The following is a 19,452-nucleotide window of genomic DNA, read 5'->3' on the forward strand; positions in this document are numbered from 1 at the left end:
GCTTTTTTCTTAAAAAACGACATGGTATAGTAAGGCTTTTTAAATTAAAAAACGACATAGTATAGTAAGGCTTTTTTTCGTTAAAAAAACGACATAGTATAGTCAGGCTTTTTTCTTAAAAAACGACATAGTATAGTAAGGCTTTTTTTTAAAAAAACGACATAGTATAGTAAGGCTTTTTTTCTTAAAAAACGACATAGTATAGTGAGGCTTTTTTTCTTAAAAAATGACATAGTATAGTAAGGCTTTTTTTTCTTAAAAAACGACATGGTATAGTTAGGCTTTTTCCCTAAAAAACGACATAGTATAGTAAGGCTTTTTTTCTTTAAAAAACGACATAGTATAGTAAGGCTTTTTTCTTAAAAAACGACAGTATAGTAAGGCTTTTTTTCTTTAAGAAACGACATAGTATAGTAAGGCTTTTTTTCTTTAAAAACGACATAGTATAGTAAGGCTTTTTTCTTAAAAAACGACATAGTATAGTAAGGCTTTTTTTCGTAAAAAACGACATAGTAAAGTAAGGCTTTTTTTCTTAAAAAATGACACAGTATAGTAAGGCTTTTTTTCTTAAAAGATGACAGTATAGTAAGCCTTTTTTTTTCTTTAAAAGGCTTTTTTGTTAAAAAATGACCATGTATAGTAAGGCTTTTTTTTCGCAAACTGCACACAGGTGAACCATCTGGGATTTTAACCCAGGACCCCCACTGTGATGTCGACGTGGAAACCACTCAACCACTGGCCCCCCCTAAAGTAAGGGTTTTTTTCCTCATAAAAATGAGAAATGTATATAGTACGGCTTTTATTCGTAAAAAAAGGACCGTGTAAAATCAGGCTTTTTTTCAAAAACTCCTCACAGGTGGACCATCCTGGATTTGAACCCTGGACCCCCACTGAGGCCAATGTGCTCACCACTCATCCGCCGGGTCTTCAATAATGACCATGTATAGTAAGGCTTTTTTTCTTTAAAAAATGACATAGTATAGTAAGGCTTTTTTTTTCTTAAAAAACGACATAGTATAGTAAGGCTTTTTTTTTCTTTAAAAACGACATGGTATAGTAAGGCTTTTTAAATTAAAAAAACGACATAGTATAGTAAGGCTTTTTTTCTTAAAAAACGACATGGTATAGTAAGGCTTTTTAAATTAAAAACGACATAGTATAGTAAGGCTTTTTTTCGTTAAAAAAACGACATAGTATAGTAAGGCTTTTTTTTCTTAAAAAACGACATAGTATAGTTAGGCTTTTTCCGTAAGAAACGACATAGTATAGTAAGGCTTTTTTCTTTAAAAAATGGCATAGTATAGTAAGGCTTTTTTCTTTAAAAAACGACATAGTATAGAAAGGCTTTTTTCTTTAAAAAACGACATAGTATAGTAAGGCTTTTTTCTTAAAAAATGACATAGTATAGTAAGGCTTTTTTCTTAAAAAAACGACATAGTATAGTAAGGCTTTTTTTTCTTTAAAAACGACATGGTATAGTAAGGCTTTTTAAATTAAAAAACGACATAGTATAGTAAGGCTTTTTTTCTTAAAAAACGACATAGTATAGTGAGGCTTTTTTTCTTAAAAAATGACATAGTATAGTAAGGCTTTTTTTTCTTAAAAAACGACATAGTATAGTTAGGCTTTTTCCGTAAGAAACGACATAGAATAGTAAGGCTTTTTTCTTTAAAAAATGGCATAGTATAGTAAGGCTTTTTTCTTTAAAAAACGACAGTATAGTAAGGCTTTTTTCTTTAAAAAACGACATAGTATAGTAAGGCTTTTTTCTTAAAAAATGACATAGTATAGTAAGGCTTTTTTCTTAAAAAAACGACATAGTATAGTAAGGCTTTTTTCTTAAAAAATGACATAGTATAGTAAGGCTTTTTTTTTTCTTAAAAAACGACATAGTATAGTTAGGCTTTTTCCGTAAAAAACGACATAGTATAGTAAGGCTTTTTTCGTAATAAAACGACTTAGTATAGTTAGGCTTTTTTCTTAAAACAATGACTTAGTATAGTAAGGCTTTTTGTCTTTAAAAAAACGACATAGTATAGTAAGGCTTTTTTCTTTAAAAAACGACATAGTATAGTAAGGCTTTTTTTTCTTAAAAAACGACATGGTATAGTAAGGCTTTTTAAATTAAAAACGACATAGTATAGTAAGGCTTTTTTTCGTTAAAAAAACGACATAGTATAGTAAGGCTTTTTTTCTTAAAAAACGACATAGTATAGTGAGGCTATTTTTTCTTAAAAAATGACATAGTATAGTAAGGCTTTTTTTCTTAAAAAACGACATAGTATAGTTAAGCTTTTTCCGTAAAAAACGACATAGTATAGTAAGGCTTTTTTCTTTAAAAAATGGAATAGTAGAGTAAGGCTTTTTTCTTAAAAAACGACATGGTATAGTAAGGCTTTTTAAATTAAAAAACGACATAGTATAGTAAGGCTTTTTTTCGTTAAAAAAACGACATAGTATAGTCAGGCTTTTTTCTTAAAAAACGACATAGTATAGTAAGGCATTTTTTTCTTTAAAAACGACATGGTATAGTAAGGCTTTTTAAATTAAAAAACGACATAGTATAGTGAGGCTTTTTTTCTTAAAAAATGACATAGTATAGTAAGGCTTTTTTTTCTTAAAAAACGACATAGTATAGTTAGGCTTTTTCCGTAAGAAACGACATAGTATAATAAGGCTTTTTTCTTTAAAAAACGACATAGTATAGTAAGGCTTTTTTCTTTAAAAAACGACATAGTATAGTAAGGCTTTTTTCTTAAAAAATGACATAGTATAGTAAGGCTTTTTTCTTTAAAAAATGACATAGTATAGTAAGGCTTTTTTTTTTCTTAAAAAACGACATATTATAGTTAGGCTTTTTCCGTAAAAAACGACATAGTATAGTAAGGCTTTTTTCTTTAAAAAATGACATAGTATAGTAAGGCTTTTTTTTCTTAAAAAACGACATAGTATAGTAAGGCTTTTTTTTCTTTAAAAACGACATGGTATAGTAAGGCTTTTTAAATTAAAAAACGACATAGTATAGTAAGGCTTTTTTTCTTAAAAAACGACGTAGTATAGTGAGGCTTTTTTTCTTAAAAAATGACATAGTATAGTTAGGCTTTTTCCGTAAAAAACGACATAGTATAGTAAGGCTTTTTTCTTTAAAAAATGGCATAGTATAGTAAGGCTTTTTTCTTTAAAAAACGACATAGTATAGTAAGGCTTTTTTCGTAATAAAACGACTTAGTATAGTTAGGCTTTTTTCTTAAAACAATGACTTAGTATAGTAAGGCTTTTTTTCTTTAAAAAAACGACATAGTATAGTAAGGCTTTTTTCTTTAAAAAACGACATAGTATAGTAAGGCTTTTTAAATTAAAAACGACATAGTATAATAAGGCTTTTTTTCGTTAAAAAAACGACATAGTATAGTAAGGCTTTTTTTCGTTAAAAAAACGACATAGTATAGTAAGGCTTTTTTTCTTAAAAAACGACATAGTATAGTGAGGCTATTTTTTCTTAAAAAATGACATAGTATAGTAAGGCTTTTTTTCTTAAAAAACGACATAGTATAGTTAAGCTTTTTTCTTAAAAAACGACATAGTATAGTAAGGCTTTTTTCTTCAAAAAACGACATAGTATAGTACGGCTTTTTTCTTAAAAAACGACATAGTATAGTAAGGCTTTTTTCTTAAAAAAACGACATAGTACAGTAAGGCTTTTTTCTTAAAAAACGACATAGTATAGTAAGGCTTTTTTCTTAAAAAACGACATAGTATAGTAAGGCTTTTTTTCTTAAAAAACGACATAGTATAGTAAGGCTTTTTTCTTTAAAAAACGACATAGTATAGAAAGGCTTTTTTCTTTAAAAAACGACATAGTATAGTAAGGCTTTTTTCTTAAAAAATGACATAGTATAGTAAGGCTTTTTTCTTAAAAAAACGACATAGTATAGTAAGGCTTTTTTTTCTTTAAAAACGACATGGTATAGTAAGGCTTTTTAAATTAAAAAACGACATAGTATAGTAAGGCTTTTTTTCTTAAAAAACGACATAGTATAGTGAGGCTTTTTTTCTTAAAAAATGACATAGTATAGTAAGGCTTTTTTTTCTTAAAAAACGACATAGTATAGTTAGGCTTTTTCCGTAAGAAACGACATAGAATAGTAAGGCTTTTTTCTTTAAAAAATGGCATAGTATAGTAAGGCTTTTTTCTTTAAAAAACGACAGTATAGTAAGGCTTTTTTCTTTAAAAAACGACATAGTATAGTAAGGCTTTTTTCTTAAAAAATGACATAGTATAGTAAGGCTTTTTTCTTAAAAAAACGACATAGTATAGTAAGGCTTTTTTCTTAAAAAATGACATAGTATAGTAAGGCTTTTTTTTTTCTTAAAAAACGACATAGTATAGTTAGGCTTTTTCCGTAAAAAACGACATAGTATAGTAAGGCTTTTTTCGTAATAAAACGACTTAGTATAGTTAGGCTTTTTTCTTAAAACAATGACTTAGTATAGTAAGGCTTTTTGTCTTTAAAAAAACGACATAGTATAGTAAGGCTTTTTTCTTTAAAAAACGACATAGTATAGTAAGGCTTTTTTTTCTTAAAAAACGACATGGTATAGTAAGGCTTTTTAAATTAAAAACGACATAGTATAGTAAGGCTTTTTTTCGTTAAAAAAACGACATAGTATAGTAAGGCTTTTTTTCTTAAAAAACGACATAGTATAGTGAGGCTATTTTTTCTTAAAAAATGACATAGTATAGTAAGGCTTTTTTTCTTAAAAAACGACATAGTATAGTTAAGCTTTTTCCGTAAAAAACGACATAGTATAGTAAGGCTTTTTTCTTTAAAAAATGGAATAGTAGAGTAAGGCTTTTTTCTTAAAAAACGACATGGTATAGTAAGGCTTTTTAAATTAAAAAACGACATAGTATAGTAAGGCTTTTTTTCGTTAAAAAAACGACATAGTATAGTCAGGCTTTTTTCTTAAAAAACGACATAGTATAGTAAGGCATTTTTTTCTTTAAAAACGACATGGTATAGTAAGGCTTTTTAAATTAAAAAACGACATAGTATAGTAAGGCTTTTTTTCTTAAAAAACGACATAGTATAGTGAGGCTTTTTTTCTTAAAAAATGACATAGTATAGTAAGGCTTTTTTTTCTTAAAAAACGACATAGTATAGTTAGGCTTTTTCCGTAAGAAACGACATAGTATAATAAGGCTTTTTTCTTTAAAAAACGACATAGTATAGTAAGGCTTTTTTCTTTAAAAAACGACATAGTATAGTAAGGCTTTTTTCTTAAAAAATGACATAGTATAGTAAGGCTTTTTTCTTTAAAAAATGACATAGTATAGTAAGGCTTTTTTTTTTCTTAAAAAACGACATATTATAGTTAGGCTTTTTCCGTAAAAAACGACATAGTATAGTAAGGCTTTTTTCTTTAAAAAATGACATAGTATAGTAAGGCTTTTTTTTCTTAAAAAACGACATAGTATAGTAAGGCTTTTTTTTCTTTAAAAACGACATGGTATAGTAAGGCTTTTTAAATTAAAAAACGACATAGTATAGTAAGGCTTTTTTTCTTAAAAAACGACGTAGTATAGTGAGGCTTTTTTTCTTAAAAAATGACATAGTATAGTTAGGCTTTTTCCGTAAAAAACGACATAGTATAGTAAGGCTTTTTTCTTTAAAAAATGGCATAGTATAGTAAGGCTTTTTTCTTTAAAAAACGACATAGTATAGTAAGGCTTTTTTCGTAATAAAACGACTTAGTATAGTTAGGCTTTTTTCTTAAAACAATGACTTAGTATAGTAAGGCTTTTTTTCTTTAAAAAAACGACATAGTATAGTAAGGCTTTTTTCTTTAAAAAACGACATAGTATAGTAAGGCTTTTTAAATTAAAAACGACATAGTATAATAAGGCTTTTTTTCGTTAAAAAAACGACATAGTATAGTAAGGCTTTTTTTCGTTAAAAAAACGACATAGTATAGTAAGGCTTTTTTTCTTAAAAAACGACATAGTATAGTGAGGCTATTTTTTCTTAAAAAATGACATAGTATAGTAAGGCTTTTTTTCTTAAAAAACGACATAGTATAGTTAAGCTTTTTCCGTAAAAAACGACATAGTATAGTAAGGCTTTTTTCTTTAAAAAATGGAATAGTATAGTAAGGCTTTTTTCTTAAAAAACGACATGGTATAGTAAGGCTTTTTAAATTAAAAAACGACATAGTATAGTAAGGCTTTTTTTCGTTAAAAAAACGACATAGTATAGTCAGGCTTTTTTCTTAAAAAACGACATAGTATAGTAAGGCATTTTTTTCTTTAAAAACGACATGGTATAGTAAGGCTTTTTAAATTAAAAAACGACATAGTATAGTAAGGCTTTTTTTCTTAAAAAACGACATAGTATAGTAAGGCTTTTTTTTCTTAAAAAACGACATAGTATAGTAAGGCTTTTTTCTTTAAAAAATGACATAGTATAGTAAGGCTTTTTTTTTCTTAAAAAACGACATATTATAGTTAGGCTTTTTCCGTAAAAAACGACATAGTATAGTAAGGCTTTTTTCTTTAAAAAACGACATAGTATAGTAAGGCTTTTTTTCTTAAAAAACGACATAGTATAGTAAGGCTTTTTTTTCTTTAAAAACGACATGGTATAGTAAGGCTTTTTAAATTAAAAAACGACATAGTATAGTAAGGCTTTTTTTCTTAAAAAACGACGTAGTATAGTGAGGCTTTTTTTCTTAAAAAATGACATAGTATAGTTAGGCTTTTTCCGTAAAAAACGACATAGTATAGTAAGGCTTTTTTCTTTAAAAAATGGCATAGTATAGTAAGGCTTTTTTCTTTAAAAAACGACATAGTATAGTAAGGCTTTTTTCGTAATAAAACGACTTAGTATAGTTAGGCTTTTTTCTTAAAACAATGACTTAGTATAGTAAGGCTTTTTTTCTTTAAAAAAACGACATAGTATAGTAAGGCTTTTTTCTTTAAAAAACGACATAGTATAGTAAGGCTTTTTTTTTCTTAAAAAACGACATGGTATAGTAAGGCTTTTTAAATTAAAAACGACATAGTATAGTAAGGCTTTTTTTCGTTAAAAAAACGACATAGTATAGTAAGGCTTTTTTTCTTAAAAAACGACATAGTATAGTGAGGCTATTTTTTCTTAAAAAATGACATAGTATAGTAAGGCTTTTTTCTTTAAAAAATGGAATAGTATAGTAAGGCTTTTTTCTTAAAAAACGACATGGTATAGTAAGGCTTTTTAAATTAAAAAAACGACATAGTATAGTAAGGCTTTTTTTCGTTAAAAAAACGACATAGTATAGTAAGGCTTTTTTTCGTTAAAAAAACGACATAGTATAGTCAGGCTTTTTTCTTAAAAAACGACATAGTATAGTAAGGCTTTTTTTTAAAAAAAACGACATAGTATAGTAAGGCTTTTTTTCTTAAAAAACGACATAGTATAGTGAGGCTTTTTTTCTTAAAAAATGACATAGTATAGTAAGGCTTTTTTTTCTTAAAAAACGACATGGTATAGTTAGGCTTTTTCCGTAAAAAACGACATAGTATAGTAAGGCTTTTTTTCTTTAAAAAACGACATAGTATAGTAAGGCTTTTTTCGTAATAAAACGACTTAGTATAGTTAGGCTTTTTTCTTAAAACAATGACTTAGTATAGTAAGGCTTTTTTCTTAAAAAAAAACGACATAGTATAGTAAGGCTTTTTTCTTTAAAAAAACGACATAGTATAGTAAGGCTTTTTTCTTAAAAAAACTAGTGAGGCTTTTTTTCTTAAAAAACGACATAGTAAGGCTTTTTTTCGTTAAAAAAAATGACAATGTATAACAAGGCTTTGTTTATAAAAAACGACATAGTATAGTAAGGCTTTGTTCTTTAAAAATACAAAAAACGCATTGTGAGGCATTTGAGCAATAATAGTCATATTTGACTTTATTATATACATAATGAATGAATCTTGGCTTCTGGCTCATCCTCACAAGGCTCGTGTACATACAAGAAATTTGTTGAATGTAAGCTACAACATGGAGGAAATGTTCCCCACAAGTTCATGCCTTGCCTTGTTTGTTGACAGACTCGTACCGGCGCAACCCGGATTGCGCCTTCATCCAGGAGTCTCCGGCGCCCCAGTGAGCGGAGGCTGACGGTCATGCTTTTGGATGGCTCCCGCAGATGCAGGCGGACGACTTTGCCGGATGGCAAATCCTCACTGATCTGTAAGTCCGAATGTCATCGTCGTCGACATCATCACTTTGACCACGTGACCTTTATGTCATTCACGGCGTCCAGTCGGGAAGAGCTTGCTGACTGCCCGCAGGAGCAGTTAGGACAGATGCATGTCGCCACCGCCTTTGTCATGCCAGGTTGAAAACCGTGTCGCCACCGTAAAGATAATGTTGTCATCTTGGGCACTGTTGAGAAATAATTGTCTTTGTGTCATGAAAGATGCATTGGACATCGTGGAAGAGGAGCAGGAGGAGAAGAACGGGGTGCAGCCGACCGAGTGACGCCCACTCGGCAAGTAAACGAGCGCTCGCCTCACCCGTGACAGGCTTATTTGAATTACTGGCAAATAGCTAGTGTCTTTTGATTTTGTAGGCTAATTATTTTAACAAATTTTAGTGTAATGAGCTAAATGTGAAATTTAAAAATATTTTCAGTTTTTTTTAGTAAAAGGTATTATGTGTTTTGTCACAGGTACGTCTGCGGGACGCGAACCAGCTTCCACTCGGTGGTAGGCGCACACTCTATTGTGTGCGCTAAAGGGCCCTCTCACCTTGGGCTAAACTTGGACTGGCCAGGTCTTTTCGGTAGGATGGCGCTCGACTCAATTGACTAAGTGTGCAAGCCACCTCCCTACTCGGCATTGTCCTGCCCAATAAAAGTTTTTAAGTGGCCTATTTGAAATCCTGGCTAATAGCCAGTGTCTTTGATGTAATGATTAAATGTAAAATTTAATTTTTAAAGTATTTTTTAGTAAAAGGTAAGTATTCTCATGTCGCAGGTGTCTCTCCCCGCCGAAGGCGGGGAGAGGCACCAAGAGTACGTCGGCGGGACGCGAACCAGCTTCCACTCGGTGGTAGGCGCATACTCTACTGTGTGCGCCAAGGGGCCCACCCACACACCCACTAAACTTGGAACGGCCAAGTCTTTTCGGTAAGAGGGCGCTGGAGTAATTTGGCTAAGTGTGCAAGCCACCTCCCTAATAAAACTTTTTAAGTGGCCTATTTGAAATCCTAGCTAATAGCCAGTGTCTTTGATGTAATGATTAAATGTAAAATTTAATTTTTAAAGTTTTATTTAGTAAAAGGTAATTATTCTCATGTCGCAGGTGTCTCTCCCCGCCGAAGGCGGGGAGAGGCACCAAGAGTACGTCTGCGGGACGCGAACCAGCTTCCACTCGGTGGTAGGCGCATACTCTACTGTGTGCGCCAAGGGGCCCACCCACACACCCACTAAACTTGGAACGGCCAAGTCTTTTCGGTAGGATGGCGCTCGACTCAATTGACTAAGTGTGTAAGCCACCTCCCCAAAAAGTACAGCCCTGCCCACTGGGTTTTTATTTGACCTGAAAAGTGAGAAGTTGGAGGAGGCGGGGAATCCAACCGATTACCTTTTGTATCGCAAGTTGGTGCTCTACTATTGAGGCCAAGTCAGCCACCTGGTGAAATCTACATCCTACATCCACGGGTGAGTCTAAGAAAAACAAAGGAAAACAAATATTTTCTGCACAGCAACATCAATGTCTCTTTTAAACTTACTTTTTTGTCTTTAGGTGTCCTCGCTCTCCACAGTTTGGGAAACCTTTTCATTGGAAGACTATCCATCCCACAAGTCATCCATTTTTGCCTTTGTCACTAATCTGAAAAAATAAAAATAAAAGTTGACAGCAAAGTATCTCTTGTTCTATTATGTGACCTTGACTTTGATTTATAAGAAGAAGAAAAAAATTAATTCAAAAAAGTTTTTTGTAAGGGGATGTGGCTATGCATACGCACTATGATCGCTGCAACAAGGCGAGACATCACATACCGATCGGTCGGGGCGGCGCTTCATCCGCAAGCTGGTCCCAAACCTACTCCATCCTGTCAGAGAGACCACAAGAAAAAAGCCTTACTATACATGGTCATTTTTTAAAGAAAACCACCTTACGATACACGGTCATTAAAAAAAAAAAGCCTTACTAACCTATGTCGTTTTTTTAAAGAAAAAAGCCTTGCCATACTTTGTCGTTTTTTTCGAAGAAAAACGCCTTACTATACTATGTCGTTTTTTAAGAAAAAAAGCCTTACTATACTATGTCGTTTTTTAAGAAAAAAGCCTTACTATACTATGTCGTTTTTTAAAGAAAAAAGCCTTACTATACTATGTCGCTTTTTAAGAAAAAAGCATTACTATCCTATGTCGTTTTTTAAAGAAAAAAGCCTTACTATCCTATGTCGTTTTTTTTTAAGAAAAAAGCCTTGTTATGCATTGTGTCATTTTTTTACGAAAAAAAGCCGTACTATACTATGTCATTTTTTTAAAGAAAAAAGCTGTACTATACTATGTCGTTTTTTAGAGAAAAAAAAAACGCCTTACTATGCTATGTCTTTTTTTTAAAGCCTTACTATACATGGTTGTTTTTTAAAGAAAAACCCTTACTTTTTGTCGTTTTTTTTAAAGAAAAAAGCCTTACTATACGATGGCGTTTTTAAAGAAAAAAGCCTTACTATACTATGCTATGATTGCTGCAACAAGGCGAGACATCACATACCGAGCCAATACGAGGGCGACCGGTCGGGGTGGCGCTTCATCCGCAAGCTGGTCCCAAACCGACTCCATCCTGTCAGAGAGACCACAAGAAAAAAGCCTTACTATACATGGTCATTTTTTAAAGAAAACCACCTTACGATACACGGTCATTAAAAAAAAAAAAGCCTTACTAACCTATGTCGTTTTTTTAAAGAAAAAAGCCTTGCCATACTTTGTCGTTTTTTTCGAAGAAAAACGCCTTACTATACTATGTCGTTTTTTAAGAAAAAAAGCCTTACTATACTATGTCGTTTTTTAAGAAAAAAGCCTTACTATACTATGTCGTTTTTTAAAGAAAAAAGCCTTACTATACTATGTCGCTTTTTAAGAAAAAAGCATTACTATCCTATGTCGTTTTTTAAAGAAAAAAGCCTTACTATCCTATGTCGTTTTTTTTTAAGAAAAAAGCCTTGTTATGCATTGTGTCATTTTTTTACGAAAAAAAGCCGTACTATACTATGTCATTTTTTTAAAGAAAAAAGCTGTACTATACTATGTCGTTTTTTAGAGAAAAAAAAACGCCTTACTATGCTATGTCTTTTTTTTAAAGCCTTACTATACATGGTTGTTTTTTAAAGAAAAACCCTTACTTTTTGTCGTTTTTTTTAAAGAAAAAAGCCTTACTATACGATGGCGTTTTTAAAGAAAAAAGCCTTACTATACTATGCTATGATTGCTGCAACAAGGCGAGACATCACATACCGAGCCAATACGAGGGCGACCGGTCGGGGTGGCGCTTCATCCGCAAGCTGGTCCCAAACCGACTCCATCCTGTCAGAGAGACCACAAGAAAAAAGCCTTACTATACATGGTCGTTTTTTAAAGAAAAAAAAGCCTTACTATACTATGTCGTTTTTTTTCTTCGAAAAAAAGCCTTACTATACTATGTCGTTTTTAAAGAAAAAAAGCCTTACTATACCATGTCGTTTTTTTCGAGAAAAAAAAACCCTTACTATACTGTCATTTTTTAAGAGAAAAAGCCTTACTATACTATGTCGTTTTTTAAGAAAAAAAGCCTTACTATACTATGTCGTTTTTTAAGAGAAAAAGCCTTACTATACTTTGTCGTTTAAGAAAAAAAGCCTTACTATACTATGTCGTTTTTTAAGAAAAAAAGCCTTACTATACTATGTCGTTTTTTAAGAAAAAAAAGCCTTACTATACTATGTCGTATTTTAAGAAAAAAAGCCTTACTATACTATGTCGTTTTTTCCGGAAAAAAAGCCTTACTATACTGTCGTTTTTTAAGAGAAAAAGCCTTACTATACTATGTCGTTTTTTAAGAAAAAAGCCTTACTATACTATGTCGTTTTTTAAGAAAAAAGCCTTACTGTACTATGTCGTTTTTTTAAGAAAAAAGCCTTACTATACTATGTCGTTTTTTTTTCGAAAAAAAGCCTTACTATACTATGTCGTTTTTTTTTTCGAAAAAAAGCCTTACTATACTATGTCGTTTTTAAAGAAAAAAAGCCTTACTATACCATGTCGTTTTTTTCAAGAAAAAGAAAACCCTTACTATACTGTCGTTTTTTAAGAGAAAAAGCCTTACTATACTATGTCGTTTTTTAAGAGAAAAAGCCTTACTATACTATGTCGTTTTTTAAGAGAAAAAGCCTTACTATACTATGTCGTTTTTTAAGAAAAAAAGCCTTACTATACTATGTCGTTTTTTAAGAAAAAAGCCTTACTGTACTATGTCGTTTTTTTAAGAAAAAAGCCTTACTATACTATGTCGTTTTTTAAGAAAAAAGCCGTACTATACTATGTCGTTTTTTGAAGAAAAGCCTTACTATACTATGTCGTTTTTTAAGAAAAAAGCCTTACTATACTATGTCGTTTTTTAAGAAAAAAGCCTTACTGTACTATGTCATTTTTTTAAGAAAAAAGCCTTACTATACTATGTCGTTTTTTAAGAAAAAAGCCTTACTATACTATGTCGTTTTTTAAGAAAAAAGCCTTACTATGCTATGTCGTTTTTTAAGGGAAAAAAAGCCTGACTGTACATGGTTGTTTTTTAAGAAAAAAGCCTTACTATACTATGTCGTTTTTTAAGAAAAAAGCCTTACTATACTATGTCGTTTTTTAAGAAAAAAGCCTTACTGTACTATGTCGTTTTTTTAAGAAAAAAGCCTTACTATACTATGTCGTTTTTTAAGAAAAAAGCCGTACTATACTATGTCGTTTTTTGAAGAAAAAAAGCCTTACTATACTATGTCGTTTTTTAAGAAAAAAGCCTTACTATGCTATGTCGTTTTTTAAGGGAAAAAAAGCCTGACTGTACATGGTTGTTTTTTAAGAAAAAAGCCTTACTATACTATGTCGTTTTTTAAGAAAAAAGCCTTACTATACTATGTCGTTTTTTAAGAAAAAAGCCTTACTGTACTATGTCGTTTTTCGAAGAAAAAAAGCCTTACTATACTATGTCGTTTTTTAAGAAAAAAAAGCCTTACTATACTATGTCGTTTTTTAAGAAAAAAAAGCCTTACTATACTATGTCGTATTTTAAGAAAAAAAGCCTTACTATACTATGTCGTTTTTTAAGAAAAAAGCCTTACTATACTATGTCGTTTTTTAAAGAAAAAAGCCTTACTATACTATGTCGTTTTTTAAGAAAAAAGCATTACTATCCTATGTCGTTTTTTAAAGAAAAAAGCCTTACTAACCTATGTCGTTTTTTTTAAGAAAAAAGCCTTGTTATGCATTGTGTCATTTTTTTACGAAAAAAAGCCGTACTATACTATGTCATTTTTTTAAAGAAAAAAGCTGTACTATACTATGTCGTTTTTTAAAGAAAAAAAACGCCTTACTATGCTATGTCTTTTTTTTAAAGCCTTACTATACATGGTTGTTTTTTAAAGAAAAACCCTTACTTTTTGTCGTTTTTTTTTTTAAGAAAAAAGCCTTACTATACTATGGCGTTTTTAAAGAAAAAAGCCTTACTATACTATGCTATGATTGCTGCAACAAGGCGAGACATCACATACCGAGCCAATACGATGGCGACCGGTCGGGGTGGCGCTTCATCCGCAAGCTGGTCCCAAACCGACTCCATCCTGTCAGAGAGACCACAAGAAAAAAGCCTTACTATACATGGTCATTTTTTAAAGAAAAAAAAGCCTTACTATACTATGTCGTTTTTTAAGAAAAAAAGCCTTACTATACTATGTCGTTTTTTTTCTTCGAAAAAAAGCCTTACTATACTATGTCGTTTTTAAAGAAAAAAAGCCTTACTATACCATGTCGTTTTTTTCGAGAAAAAAAAAACCCTTACTATACTGTCGTTTTTTAAGAGAAAAAGCCTTACTATACTATGTCGTTTTTTAAGAAAAAAAGCCTTACTATACTATGTCGTTTTTTAAGAGAAAAAGCCTTACTATACTTTGTCGTTTAAGAAAAAAAGCCTTACTATACTATGTCGTTTTTTAAGAAAAAAAGCCTTACTATACTATGTCGTTTTTTAAGAAAAAAAAGCCTTACTATACTATGTCGTATTTTAAGAAAAAAAGCCTTACTATACTATGTCGTTTTTTCCGGAAAAAAAGCCTTACTATACTGTCGTTTTTTAAGAGAAAAAGCCTTACTATACTATGTCGTTTTTTAAGAAAAAAGCCTTACTATACTATGTCGTTTTTTAAGAAAAAAGCCTTACTGTACTATGTCGTTTTTTTAAGAAAAAAGCCTTACTATACTATGTCGTTTTTTAAGAAAAAAGCCTTACTATACTATGTCGTTTTTTTTTTCGAAAAAAAGCCTTACTATACTATGTCGTTTTTTTTTTTTCGAAAAAAAGCCTTACTATACTATGTCGTTTTTAAAGAAAAAAAGCCTTACTATACCATGTCGTTTTTTTCAAGAAAAAAAAAACCCTTACTATACTGTCGTTTTTTAAGAGAAAAAGCCTTACTATACTATGTTGTTTTTTAAGAGAAAAAGCCTTACTATACTATGTCGTTTTTTAAGAGAAAAAGCCTTACTATACTATGTCGTTTTTTAAGAAAAAAAGCCTTACTATACTATGTCGTTTTTTAAGAAAAAAAGCCTTACTATACTATGTCGTTTTTTAAGAAAAAAAAGCCTTACTATACTATGTCGTATTTTAAGAAAAAAAGCCTTACTATACTATGTCGTTTTTTTCGGAAAAAAAGCCTTACTATACTGTCGTTTTTTAAGAGAAAAAGCCTTACTATACTATGTCGTTTTTTAAGAAAAAAGCCTTACTATACTATGTCGTTTTTTAAGAAAAAAGCCTTACTGTACTATGTCGTTTTTTTAAGAAAAAAGCCTTACTATACTATGTCGTTTTTTAAGAAAAAAGCCGTACTATACTATGTCGTTTTTTGAAGAAAAAAGCCTTACTATACTATGTCGTTTTTTAAGAAAAAAGCCTTACTATACTATGTCGTTTTTTAAGAAAAAAGCCTTACTGTACTATGTCATTTTTTTAAGAAAAAAGCCTTACTATACTATGTCGTTTTTTAAGAAAAAAGCCTTACTATACTATGTCGTTTTTTAAGAAAAAAGCCTTACTATGCTATGTCGTTTTTTTAAGGGAAAAAAAGCCTTACTGTACATGGTTGTTTTTTAAGAAAAAAGCCTTACTATACTATGTCGTTTTTTAAGAAAAAAGCCTTACTATACTATGTCGTTTTTTAAGAAAAAAGCCTTACTGTACTATGTCGTTTTTTTAAGAAAAAAGCCTTACTATACTATGTCGTTTTTTAAGAAAAAAGCCGTACTATACTATGTCGTTTTTTGAAGAAAAAAGCCTTACTATACTATGTCGTTTTTTAAGAAAAAAGCCTTACTATACTATGTCGTTTTTGAAGAAAAAAGCCTTACTGTACTATGTCGTTTTTTAAAGAAAAAAGCCTTACTATACTATGTCGTTTTTTTAAGAAAAAAAGCCTTACTATACTATGTCGTTTTTTAAGAAAAAAGCCTTACTATACTGTGTTGTTTTTTAAGAAAAAAGCCTTACTATACTATGTCGTTTTTCGAAGAAAAAAAGCCTTACTATACTATGTCGTTTTTTAAGAAAAAAAAGCCTTACTATACTATGTCGTTTTTTAAGAAAAAAAAGCCTTACTATACTATGTCGTATTTTAAGAAAAAAAGCCTTACTATACTATGTCGTTTTTTAAGAAAAAAGCCTTACTATACTATGTCGTTTTTTAAAGAAAAAAGCCTTACTATACTATGTCGTTTTTTAAGAAAAAAGCATTACTATCCTATGTCGTTTTTTAAAGAAAAAAGCCTTACTAACCTATGTCGTTTTTTTTAAGAAAAAAGTCTTGTTATGCATTGTGTCATTTTTTTACGAAAAAAAGCCGTACTATACTATGTCATTTTTTTAAAGAAAAAAGCTGTACTATACTTTGTCGTTTTTTAAAGAAAAAAAACGCCTTACTATGCTATGTCTTTTTTTAAAGCCTTACTATACATGGTTGTTTTTTAAAGAAAAACCCTTACTTTTTGTCGTTTTTTTTTTTTAAGAAAAAAGCCTTACTATACTATGGCGTTTTTAAAGAAAAAAGCCTTACTATACTATGCTATGATTGCTGCAACAAGGCGAGACATCACATACCGAGCCAATACGATGGCGACCGGTCGGGGTGGCGCTTCATCCGCAAGCTGGTCCCAAACCGACTCCATCCTGTCAGAGAGACCACAAGAAAAAAGCCTTACTATACATGGTCGTTTTTTAAAGAAAAAAAAGCCTTACTATACTATGTCGTTTTTTAAGAAAAAAAGCCTTACTATACTATGTCGTTTTTTTTTCTCGAAAAAAAGCCTTACTATACTATGTCGTTTTTAAAGAAAAAAAGCCTTACTATACCATGTCGTTTTTTTCGAGAAAAAAAAAAACCCTTACTATACTGTCGTTTTTTAAGAGAAAAAGCCTTACTATACTATGTCGTTTTTTAAGAGAAAAAGCCTTACTATACTATGTCGTTTTTTAAGAGAAAAAGCCTTACTATACTATGTCGTTTTTTAAGAAAAAAAGCCTTACTATACTATGTCGTTTTTTTTTCGGAAAAAAAACCTTACTATACTGTCGTTTTTTAAGAGAAAAAGCCTTACTATACTATGTCGTTTTTTAAGAAAAAAGCCTTACTATACTATGTCGTTTTTTAAGAAAAAAGCCTTACTGTACTATGTCGTTTTTTTAAGAAAAAAGCCTTACTATACTATGTCGTTTTTTAAGAAAAAAGCCTTACTATACTATGTCGTTTTTTGAAGAAAAAAGCCTTACTATACTATGTCGTTTTTTAAGAAAAAAGCCTTACTATACTATGTCGTTTTTTAAGAAAAAAGCCTTACTATGCTATGTCGTTTTTTTTTTAAGCCTTACTATACATGGTCGTTTTTTAAAGAAAAACCCTTACTTTTTTGTCGTTTTTTTAAAAAGAAAAAAGCCTTACTATACTATGTCGTTTTTTAACAAAAAAAAGCCTTACTATTCACGGTCGTTTTTTTATTTTTAAAAAAAAAAGCATTACTATACATGGTCGTTTTTTTATTTAAAAAAAGCCTTTCTATACATGGTCGTTTTTATTCAAAAAAGCCTTATTATACATGGTCGTTTTTATTCAAAAAAGCCTTACTATACTGGTAACTGGTCACTACCAAAAATAAATATATAAATCAAGTCGTCAGATATCACCAATATTACTGGAGACTGTCTTTCCACAATTAGGATTTTCGTTTGAAGACAAATGGTCTATAAAGGAATTTCGAATTGGAAAAGTCATCATTGAGCCGTCTTCTTTTCTGTCCTTGTGCGATCTTTGAAACGATTAAAAAACACTAAACGCAATTCGATTTGGACATATTATGACTGCAAGTGGAACGATATCTTTATAGAAACTTGCAATGTAGAAAACGGGAGCATTTCTTACCTTGTCGGCATGCGTCGAGTACACCAAAATCAGCCAACGTCAAAAACAACAACTTCTTGGTGGACTTCTGTTCATGTCCTTTAACAAACGTGTCTTGGTTGGAGCTGACCCAAATTAGGCCGTTTAGATCATGCGATTAAAAACCTAAAAAGACGTTTACAAACAAAACAATGCATTCAGGTCAAGGAAAAGCAGTTTTTTTCATTGTCTCTTCCGGTCCGTTTCACTTCCGGGTCACCAATGTGACGTCAATTTTAGGTAACGCCCCGCCTTTTTTTTCTCCTTTTTTTTGATTTGGCTGTTAGGCTCCCCGGCAACCCACACCACTTTTTCCAGGTTGTGCAATATTAAGGTGGATAAAGCATTTTCTATCCAAAAAAAGACTAAGACATTTTTCTTTGAAATAGAGACGACAGTGTGTCGTCAGAAATGGCTAAGTTAAGTGTGGCTGTTTCATGGTGTAGCGGTTCACTCGCCTGATTGCCATGTGGGCAGTTGGGGTTCAAATCCTGGTTGGGAATCATTTTCCCTAAGTTATTTCTATACAAGTGTAGTCAAGACTTTCCAATAATGACAAAGTAAAGTGTGGCTACTTCATGGTGTAGAGGTTCACTCATCTGACTGCCATCCAGGCAGTTGTGGTTCAAATCCCAGTTGGAAATCATTTTTCTCTTAAATAAAAACAACCGTGAGTAGTCAAGACTTTCCAATAATCACTAAGTAAAGTGTGGCTACTGCATGGTGCAGAGGTTTGTTCACCTGACTGCCATGCAGGCAGTTGTGGTTCAAATCCCAGTTGGGGATTATTTTTACCAGCAACCGACGACTCTATGGACACCACCAGCAACCCCCAACCCGTCTGTCGCCAGTCAGCCGAAGGCCGAACAGCAACAAATTGTTTTGCTGAAAAAAATGACTAAGTCTTTATTTTAATGAAAAAAAGGTCCATCCATATACTGAACTACAGTGTAGTAGTGATCAGTCAAACGACAGCAGGATTTAAACCCCAGCTGCCCACATGGCAGTCAGGTGGACAAACTTCTACACCATGCAGTGGCCACACTTAACTTTGTCATTGTTGGAAAGTCTACACATATATAGAAATAATCAAGGGAAAATGTTTCCCGACCGGGATTCGAACCACACCTGCCCACATAGCAGTCAGGTGAGGGAACCACTATACCATGAAATGGCCACACTTAACTTTTTCATTATTGGAAGGTCTTGACTACATATATGTAGAAATAATGAAGGGAAAATGTTTCCCAACCAGGAATCGAAGCGCACTTGCCCACATGGCAGTCAGGCAAACGAACCTCTACACCACAAAGTGTCGCCACTTTACCTGAAAGCAAGGATGGGCAATATAGAAAATGAATGAACAATTTTCTATTTAAAAAGAAAGAAAGAACAAGTCTTTTTCTTAAATAAAAACAACCATTTATGTAGTTGGGCTTTGAAATGAAATGACACAAACGCCATTTCAGGAGCATGACAGCTGCCCCCCACTCAACGGCGACTACAGCGTGGTCCTGCCAGGAGACCCTCTTCCTCAACAGGGACAAAGCCTCGGCCACTTAGGAGCCCCCTTTTCTACGCCGTGCCAGGAGGCTATTTTTCTGATGTACATTTTCTATACTGGAGAGAAAAAAAAGAATAAAAAAATGTCTGATTATGATTCTATATCTCCCTCCCCCCATGTCTTGGTGGAGGGAGACATGGAACAGACTGGATGACAGGGGGTTTCGAG

General features: G+C 31.6%; 2 protein-coding genes across 18 annotated transcripts in view; one reads left to right on the forward strand and one right to left on the reverse strand.

Moving 5' to 3' along the window:
* coro7 (coronin 7) overlaps positions 1 to 9,903 on the forward strand; it is an 86,269-nt gene extending 76,366 nt beyond the window's left edge. For 3 of the 8 annotated variants that reach the window (XM_077618879.1, XM_077618881.1, XM_077618883.1), the window contains exons 33-40: positions 671 to 750; positions 857 to 941; positions 8,084 to 8,225; positions 8,299 to 8,372; positions 8,455 to 8,526; positions 8,707 to 9,492; positions 9,586 to 9,699; positions 9,785 to 9,903. The gene's annotated coding sequence lies outside the window, so the exon portion shown is untranslated. Of the gene's footprint in view, positions 1 to 670; positions 751 to 856; positions 947 to 8,083; positions 8,226 to 8,298; positions 8,373 to 8,454; positions 8,527 to 8,706; positions 9,493 to 9,585; positions 9,700 to 9,784 lie in introns of all 8 variants that reach the window. The other 5 variants (XM_077618886.1, XM_077618885.1, XM_077618882.1 and 2 more) reach the window with 4 other exon arrangements.
* LOC144088464 (uncharacterized) lies at positions 7,915 to 18,155 on the reverse strand. 10 transcript variants are annotated; one of them, XM_077618896.1, is made up of 9 exons: positions 17,703 to 18,155; positions 16,388 to 16,456; positions 13,788 to 13,856; positions 11,506 to 11,574; positions 10,766 to 10,834; positions 10,042 to 10,094; positions 9,771 to 9,871; positions 9,623 to 9,705; positions 7,915 to 8,420 (listed from the first exon to the last, which is right to left on the reverse strand). In XM_077618896.1, the coding sequence occupies exons 1-6, from the start codon at positions 17,711 to 17,713 to the stop codon at positions 10,085 to 10,087; spliced, it is 297 nt and encodes a 98-aa protein (XP_077475022.1). In that variant the 5' UTR covers positions 17,714 to 18,155; the 3' UTR covers positions 7,915 to 8,420; positions 9,623 to 9,705; positions 9,771 to 9,871; positions 10,042 to 10,084. The 10 variants fall into 10 exon arrangements, 7 of the variants coding, with proteins under 7 accessions (XP_077475022.1, XP_077475023.1, XP_077475024.1 ...); XM_077618897.1 differs by lacking the exon at positions 13,788 to 13,856; XM_077618898.1 differs by lacking the exon at positions 11,506 to 11,574.
* Positions 18,156 to 19,452: the final 1,297 nt, after the last annotated feature.

The sequence above is a fragment of the Stigmatopora argus genome, chromosome 14 (genome assembly GCF_051989625.1).
Source record: "Stigmatopora argus isolate UIUO_Sarg chromosome 14, RoL_Sarg_1.0, whole genome shotgun sequence".
In the NCBI taxonomy this organism is placed as follows: Eukaryota; Metazoa; Chordata; class Actinopteri; order Syngnathiformes; family Syngnathidae; genus Stigmatopora; species Stigmatopora argus.

Coding starts and splice junctions, on each gene's coding strand:
- LOC144088464 (XM_077618893.1), bottom strand. CDS start 16,427: ATGAAGCGCCACCCCGACCGGTCGCCATCGTATTGGCTCG. Junction 13,857..16,387: donor GTCGCCATCGTATTGGCTCG/GTATGTGATGTC, acceptor TCTCTCTGACAG/GATGGAGTCGGTTTGGGACC. Junction 10,835..11,505: donor GTCGCCCTCGTATTGGCTCG/GTATGTGATGTC, acceptor TCTCTCTGACAG/GATGGAGTCGGTTTGGGACC.